This window comes from Tachypleus tridentatus, chromosome 2, assembly GCF_004210375.1.
Source record: "Tachypleus tridentatus isolate NWPU-2018 chromosome 2, ASM421037v1, whole genome shotgun sequence".
NCBI classification, from domain to species: Eukaryota; Metazoa; Arthropoda; class Merostomata; order Xiphosura; family Limulidae; genus Tachypleus; species Tachypleus tridentatus.
Genome location: NC_134826.1, coordinates 46,877,075 through 46,886,196, shown reverse-complemented (window position 1 = coordinate 46,886,196; position 9,122 = coordinate 46,877,075). Strand labels below are relative to the sequence as shown.

General features: G+C 34.9%; 1 protein-coding gene across 1 annotated transcript; it reads right to left on the bottom strand.

The window, feature by feature from the left end:
* Nucleotides 1-2,276: 2,276 nt before the first annotated feature.
* LOC143242901 (innexin inx2-like) lies at nt 2,277-6,437 on the bottom strand. Its single transcript, XM_076486521.1, has one exon. The coding sequence runs from the start codon at nt 6,355-6,357 to the stop codon at nt 5,263-5,265; it is 1,095 nt and encodes a 364-aa protein (XP_076342636.1). The 5' UTR covers nt 6,358-6,437; the 3' UTR covers nt 2,277-5,262.
* Nucleotides 6,438-9,122: the final 2,685 nt, after the last annotated feature.

Here is a 9,122-nt window from a genome sequence, read left to right as displayed (position 1 = left end):
ACTACTCATGATAATGGCTTCTACAGCCAGCTTGAAAGGGATACTCAATTTCACGCAGAATAGCAACACTAACTGATCTGGGCACAAGATCATATTAGAACGGTTTACAGTTTTATTGGTTTTTCAGCCGTTAATGTGAATTAAATATTTTTCTTTATTTTACTTAGAATTATTCCATAAGCTTTTGTCTGAAGTCGTCAGACTCGTGTTTCCGTGGTTGATTTGATTACTTTCGTTAACGATGTAATATTCTAAATAACTCCATCAGCATATGGAACCTCTCCCTTTTTGCGCAGGAGATGTGCATTTTCCAAACATTCTTTAAAAGCGTATTAAATACATTTTAATGTACAGAATTCTTGACTGTAGCCTCATCTATTTTGACCCGATGATTACAAGACACAAAAAGATGACTAGTAAAACGTTATCAGAACAAAATTCACATCATGTCATTGATTTGATTTCATCAGTACTTATGTCTGACAATAAAGGTCAAAAGATAAAGCAGTATTTTACTAGGAGTATCTGGGACAAACACTTCACTGAGAAAAGAGATACCAAAAATAATTGTTACTACACGTATATCAATTTGACTATGCCTTGTTTGGCTTAAATGGGTACTGAAAGTCGTATAGAAAATACCATGGCCAAAAATAAATTACATCATTCTTTCCTAATATCGACGACCCGGCATGGCCAGGTGGTTAAAGCACTTGACTCGGAATCTGAGGGTAGCGGGTTCGAATCCCCGTCACACCAAAGATGTTCGCTATTCTAGCCGTGGGGGCGTTATAATGTAACAGTCACTCCAACTATTTGTTGGTAAAAGAGTAGCCCAAGAGTTGGTGGTGACTAGCTGCCTTCCCTCTAGTTTTACACTGATAAATTAGGGACGGCTTACGCCGATAGCCCTCGAGTAGTTTTGCGCGAGATTCAAAAGAAAACTAAACCAAAAAAAAACCTAAAATCCTCTAATTCGACATATTTATTTTTCAGAACAATGCTGTTACTGTATTCTGAAGAATACGTTGTTAATGGTAAACTAAAATTATGGAGTTAATGAGGCATATACATTTATAACAATAATTCAGATTCGTTTTGTTTTTAGAATTAAGCAAAACGCTACACAATTGGCTATCCATGCTCTGCCCACCACAAGTATCGAAACACGGTTTCTAGCGGTGCGAGTCCGTAAACATATCGCTATACTACTGGGGGGGGGGGTTCATTTTCAACCCAGGTTTATTGTTTACATTCGTCGCCATTGTACAGTGTTTGTGTAAACCTATACATCTACACTATGGTACTGTTTAATGGTATCTTCTGTTATGTGTCCTTTTCTCATGCGTATGAAATAACACTTACACTTTAAAACATTCTACTCATTTCATAATCCAGTGTTGTTTCTTTGCTTGTTCGTTTTCGCTCAGAACTACGCGAGGCCAATCTACACTAGCTATTCCTCATTACAAGGGAAAGAGTTTAGAAAAGACAGGTGGTAAACACCACCAACCTCAAATCCGCACACGAAACATTGTCGATGTTTCAGACATAGGGGCGTTATAACTTTACGATTAATCCCATTAAACGTATAATTCAATTTTCACATAGTGCGGCGTTTTTCATTTATATAATTTTGATATAATATTTCTTCCACCCCATTTACTTTCAGAAGAGTGGTCTGAAACTAATATTACCAATTTATGTCAAGAAGTTCGCAAAAAGTCTGTTACCTCACTTTCAGTTACGTTGATAATAAAAGTTTGCTGAAAATTAAACTTACATTAAATCACTTCCAAACAACATTGTTGTAAATAAAAACCGTATTACATTACTTCAAAACGATATTATTGTGAGTATATCTTATATTACCTCACTTCCAAACAACATTGTTGTAAAACTATACTAACAGGTGTCAGTTGTCATTTCCTTTTATGTACATTGAGAAATTATAAGCATAGTTTGAAGCTATTCGGTTCCTATAGCTGAACTGCAGATTTTTCGTGTAGTTGTTTATATATGTATTATCAGCTGTTTATGTAGGTTTTTTTGTACATTTGTATTTTTTTAAAAGAAATACGATAAATGTATAAAAATGAGTACAAGTGTCAGAAGTGGCTCATGGGCCAAGTTCAATGTTCTTTACATGTTTGAAAAATTATGTTCGACAGATAAAGTATTTTCACCAATATGCTTTGTTTTTGTTGCTTTAACACAGTGAAAATTATTAAAAGACTCCAGAATCTACACATTTATGTGAATAAACCAAACAAAAGAATAAGCAAATCTCTTTATTCTATAAAATATATGACAAACAATTTATCAAGTGTTTGAAGAATGCTAGTAATAAAATCAAAATAGGCAGATTAAAAGAAAATCATTAAATGTTATAATAAACACAATAGCGTGTGTTTCTTATAGCAAAGCCACATCTGCTGATGCCCACAGAGGGGAGTCAAACCCCTGATTTTAGCACTGTAAATCCGTAGACTTACTGCTGTAATAGCGAGGGGCACAATGGCGTATTAAAGTTACTTCATATAAATATTGCCAAGGAGCAAAGCTTACACGAAATGTTATTTTGCGGGATAAGAAGAGAAAGAAACTTCTTCAGAGCTTACCGTAAATCCTTAAGCAAAACTAAATGTCTGAAATAAATGTTGATCACATTAATAATAAAACTACTTTTTGTATTCACCAAATAATCATTAACAGCTGATGTGAGTTTGAAACGTTGCACAGATGAAGTTAACAAAGCGTTTCATGTATGTAAGTTGTCTGTTTGTCCGCAAATTTATCTCACAATTTTGGAACTATCAAGACCGCATTTAAGGAAGGCTAATTTGGAGCTGCTCGAGTGGTGTTCGTATGGATATGATTCAGCCCACTAATAAATAGTTCGCATATCATATAGTGAACGTATTACTCTCTACACATACAGGAATTATGCATAAAAAAGTTCCATAACCCTATACACTAAAGTAAAAAACCGTTATACAAAAGAAAAAAATTAACTCATTTGGTCCTTTTCTTATCTATCTTTTAAAACAAAGAGGAAGGACTTCTGATATTTAGGAATATATGAGCAATTTATCTACGAAATGCAAAAGGAAATGTAAATTGCAAAATAGATTATTAATTATCTATATTCAAAATGGCCAATTATTTGTATATGACGAATGCTTTTCCGGTGATAACACATCACTTCTGTCAGACATAAACAAAAAACAAGAATAATAAGATTAATTAGGAATAATCAAAAATATATTATTGTTTTACACCTCAATAATGAACAGAGTTCAACGATCAGAACAAATGTGCTGCGTCCCACCAGCGGGCCCGGCATGCCCAAGCGTGTTAAGGCATGCGACTCGTAATCTGAGGGTCGCGGGTTTGCATCCCCGTCGCGCCAAACATACCCGCCCTTTCAGCCGTGGGGGCGTTATAATGTGACGGTCAATCCCACTATTCGTTGGTAAAAGAGTAGCCCAAGAGTTGGCGGTGGGTGGTGATGACTAGCTGCCTTCCCTCTGGCCTTACACTGCTAAATTAGGGACGGCTAGCACAGATAGCCCTCGAGTAGCTTTGTGCGAAATTCAAAAAAACAAACAAACCCATCAGTGATACACCAATGTTTCTACAGCTATAAACCGGATTTCGATACTCCGTGATGAGAAAAGTACCCTTTGTGTAGCTTTGGGCTTAATAACAAACGTGCTTAAAATCAAATGACGTAATGGTTTATACGTTCGACAGTAAGTTAGCAAAATGTACATTGCTTGTAACTAATGAATGTACATGATTATGATCAAAGCTTATTAATCCAGCCCTCACACACAATCTGTAGAAACCATTACAGATGCAATTATTTAGTGATCCGATCATTTACTTAATTATTCAAAAAACAAAGTCAACATATATATTTTTTTACAAAACAATATGCGATATTGCGGAATATGAAGGCGATTTCTGTGAAGAATTTAAAAATAACGCAAACTGGAAACTTTCAATCTGTCTCAGTAATTAAGTTACACACAAAGTTGAGATATACTTTAACAGCATATTATAACTAACATTTTCTACAAAGCGAACCAGAAGGAAAAAGAATTCTCTTATGGCTTTTCATAAAATTGTCATTACTCTCAGAAGTTACTGGTACCAAATCTTATGTAATATGAGACTATAAGCAACAACAATATGACATGTTTCTGAAACACTAGTTACACTCATAAACAGAACACACATATATAGAAAAGCATATTTTAACGTGTGTATGGTAGATTATCATCACTCATATAGACTCTATTTCTGTGCTCATAGAAATATGATATTTATTCATATTATAAATAGACTATTTATAATAGTCGTTGTTTTTCTACGAACAATGTGTTAATTTTATTACAATTAAGAAACTAAAACATGAATATGTGGTTTTAGCAAGATATAGTTACATTTACTATTCTGTGCTAAAAATTCAAAAGTAATTCACGATTTTGATTGATAATTCTGTTTAAGTACCTTTGTTCAATAGTAGGAATCTAATCTGTCAAAATTCAGTAAATATCGAACTGTACTTATTTAGCGTGAATAACGTTAATGCTGTTTCGTTATTCTAGGAAGCTCAAATAATTAATTATAAGTTAATTTGATTCATAAGTATTAGTAGTAAATCAATAAATAGTATAAAATAACTCGTTATATTAACAAACGGATATGACGTCTTTCAATACGTATCAACATTTCAAACAATACGCATTAAACTTCGAGTAGATGAATCTTATTATAACAGATGTAAAGGTTTAGATACATTTAATCAATCCAATGTTCCCCTGTCAGACAAAGGTAAGCCTATAAACCTAAAATCCAGGAAGGATACAGCTGGTATCTAAATTTGGCATTGCTCTAGAACAAACAAAGTCAACCTAATAGAACCGTAATATTTTATTTTAAGTAAACAGTTAAATGTGGAGAGAAAAGTAAAAAGTATTTTGATGTTAAACTTATGATAGTCACGAAGTGTAGAATGGTAAATGTAATACATCTATATATATATACTTAGCTTCAAGAACCACTGACAAAATATTCAACATAGATACAGATAGCAGAATAAAAACTGAAACCACAATTTCAATAGTCGTGTTAGAATTTACAATAACGTTTTTGCATAAAAGTTAAAAAACATATTTTACGCTTTCTTGGCATATTTGGAGCTTATAATGCAAACCATTTAACGTGTTGTGTCCACATTTAGAAATGAACCCCTTAAAGAAGTTTATGGCTTTCGTTTTCTGATAATTCCTTGGATAAATCTGTGATTAACTCACTAAAGTTTACTTCATCAATGTTCTTACTTAACAGACGTAGCAGGAACAAGTCTCCTATCCCATAGTGTTGGATCACTACACCTAAGTGATCTGGATTGATGTGACGATTAAACATAATTATGCTTTTATAACGCAACCTGGCGAAGAAAAATATGGAAAACCGATACACAAGGCTTACTCCTGTCACAACCGCTACAATTATAAACCAAAACCACAATATGACGTATATCTTTTCATTAATTATGTTAATTGGTAAGACACACAACGTATCGTATCGCTGAACGTCTCCTGAGGAACCATATGTGTTGAACGTGCACTTCGTCATTCTCGGGAAGACCTTGAGCATAGGGTTATAGCTGGCTGTCCAGTCCCAGTCTTCGAATTGTAACACCTTGTGACCATAGTTTGAAAACTCGCCCTGTAGAAACAAATCCACTAGGAATATTTGAACAATAACGTTCACAAAATTCAGTATTTCCGACACAGTAAATGCTGTGAAGTATAAGACGTGATTTTTCTTGTTGTCTTGAAAATATTTTACCAACAGATTTCTATTTTCGTTCCTTGCATCTTCCGATAATATTGGAGAGTTTAACCCCAGCATCAAGTTCTTCACACGAGAACCTTCCACGCATTTCCAGAACCAGTGAGGTATGTAAAAAAAACCCGCTTGGATCATCAACATAAAACATACCCACTGATAGTACGTGTGATGAATACGCTTGTCTCCTTCGGTGTACTTATCCACACCAGGATACGGTACTTCAAGTCCAACCTTCTTGTCCCATCCTTTCTGAACGCTGAATGTTGAATGTATCCAACAGTAGGTGTCAAGCAAGTCCGTGGGGATATCTGTTTTAGATATACCAATACAGTCTATGGGGTCCCCCACGTATTGTTTAGCAGTAACCAGTATACTACACGCAAGTAACAAGATTACGCTTGCTTTGTGGTGAATGCGACAAACAAAAGAGTCAATCACTATCTTCTTCGCTTTGACAAAACTTTTAATAAAATTTAATACAGATTCCATAGCTGCTAGAAAAGTATGCCTGTTTCAAACCCCTTGTTAGCCGTTTGATACCTAGAACAAAAATGGTTTGTATTTGATATCAGTCTCCTAATATCACAAGTTATCTACGCATGTTGTTTGTTTTTGATAAGGTCAGGCAAAGGTGTCTTTTTAAACATACTGTTGATATGAGCGTGCTTTATAGTCACTATGAGAAAAACCTGTACACCGAGTTGAAAAAAGTGTCGTTGGCTATTATTTAGTTCTTCACATAATATAGTTGCACAATAGCAGGCATAATAAATAAACTTAGTATACCGAAAATTGTTCAGTATCGAAGTTTCAGTTCAAGAGAGGTCCAGTTCAATTTACAATTTGATCAACATTTGATATTGGGATAGACTAGTTTAGGAGAATTCCACTTTTCATCAGTAAACCTGATTTCCGGCTCATTTCTGTCCAACTGTTCTCAATGGGATTACAATGTGGAGATGTTGCTATTCATAACAATCTTGTGATGTCATTCTGGTTGAAATAAAACTATTTAATATGCTTACTTTGGGCAATGGCATTGCCATTCTGGAAAACATGTCGCCAAAATACCATCTCCATATGATTCCTGCAAGAGGCGTCATTGACGTTTCCCTGGATGATATGATGAGCAGTTTTCCACCATGATGAACAGCCACCCAAATATGTACTGCACCATCTCTTGTGTGTTCCCCGTGAGAAAGACATTCTTCCCCAACCTGTTATCCGGGTAGCCGACGAACGCGAATCCTGCCATCAGTTTTTAACAAGCCGAAAACAAGTAAGTTGGCATGTTGTCTTGTCCACGATGACGGCGGTTTGCAGATAGCCATACTTGCAAAATAAACATGTTTGGTCGATCACCTTTTCACTGTTCTTCTGGCTTAACGGTCTTAGAGTGTTGCGAGATTTCTTTCCACCTTAACAAGATAACAGGCAGAAGTTTTCGAAGTATATTAGTAGACTAACATCTTCTTCAGTCCGATAACATTTATGGATTCTGGACACACTACACTAAGGATGCCCTACTGTTCTTGCAATGTCCGTTTGCTTCATAACATTTCGGGACAGTGGAACAATTTGACGTCCTATAACTTCTGACACGTGACAAGGCACGACTCAACACAATTACAGAAATAAATGTTTGAACAAAGCGTTTATCTGTTTTGAAAAAGATTATACCAAACGCACTACCTTTTGTACAAAACAGTTATATGTGTTTTGACGAAAAAATGGTCAACACAATTTATATGATAACAGACCAGGATTAAAACTTGTATATGTTTGTTTGATCATTCACTACCTTCTCTGTTACAACTCGACCATTTCCTCAATAATTATTCCATACATGTGGAAAATAACATCAGTATAGAAGAATACACAAACATTTTGGCTAAGGTTGTCGTATTTTCCATAATGTGTAATTTCTTGCACTGTTTGAATCAAAATATTCTTAATTACAACACCTTCTAATGTTTAGATATTTAAATAATGTTTATAGGTTCAAAATTTATGGTGCGTATCTTGTAGTTTTCTTTTTACATTTGAAAAATTACAAGAAATGCACGAATTCCAAATCTATCTTTTATACATTATTTGAAGACGATAGGTGGAAGACTTTCAAAACTGTGACCTTTACACTTATATTTCTACAACAAGCAGTTTCCGTTCGTTCAATTAAATTTCATCCCAAATCTATCTTTTAGTCTGTAAGAGTTATCGCAATTTTTGTTTTGCAAAGTTTCCCCAAATTAAAGCCTTACATTTCTGAAAAGAGATATTTACCTATGATTCCCGTAATATCGTACGAAGAGTATAAAATTCGGCATCAATCTGCTCGATTCTGTGGTAGTTGATGAAAGGTTGCTTTGTGCCAAGTCTCATACGGATTGAAGTGCCCCCCCCCTCCAATGGCACAGCGGGATATTTGTAGACTCACACTGCTATGAATCGGTTTTCGATACCCGTAGTGAGCAGAACACAGATAGCCCATTGTGCGGCTTTGTGTTAATTCTAAATAAACAAACGAAACGAATTGAAGTAATTACAAGGAAATTGCACGCCAAAATGTTTTATGTGTGTCGAAAGTGTTTTTACCTTTGATCATATTCAAAAACCTACATAAAATTAAAATACTGAAAAAAACGCATTTCGACCGTATTTGACTAAGGTATAGGCTTTCCAAGTTTCAAGACAAACTGCATATTAATAGGAGTAGAACGGAACTGTAATTGTTAGAAAGAGAACGAAACAAACATAGGAGATACAACATGTTCCCCCTCTTGTGGGGAGGCACAAAAACAACTTAATCACAAAAGTAAAGAAAAACTTGTACAATCCTTGATGAAATCCATGTCAACACATCACCGCACTTGTGAAATACCAGCATTACCACTGCATAAAGCAGAAAATGCACAACTTGAAGTTTAAAACTACCTCTAAACTTCCTTCAATAAATGTATTTATTTCTAACTTAGTATTTATATTGGATTAAACAATCATAAGATATGTATAAGTTTCTAACGACGTAGATTATTTCAAATTTATTACTGATGTGACTCAAAGGCTTGTGTGTCTAGTGGGATCGAATTTGTTGTTTCACCTGTTGGCTTCTTATAAAACAGCCAAACAAAGCCCTTATGACAGCAGCTAGTGCTGGTTGTTTGCCTTCTCTCGAATCGGTAGCTCAAAACTATGGATGGTTATACCTGAATCCTTAGGTTCATAGACCTCACAATTAAACTCACGAAAGTATA

Excerpts from the sequence above, each read along its gene's own strand:
- LOC143242901 (XM_076486521.1), bottom strand. The coding sequence starts at position 6,357 with ATGGAATCTGTATTAAATTTTATTAAAAGTTTTGTCAAAGCGAAGAAG.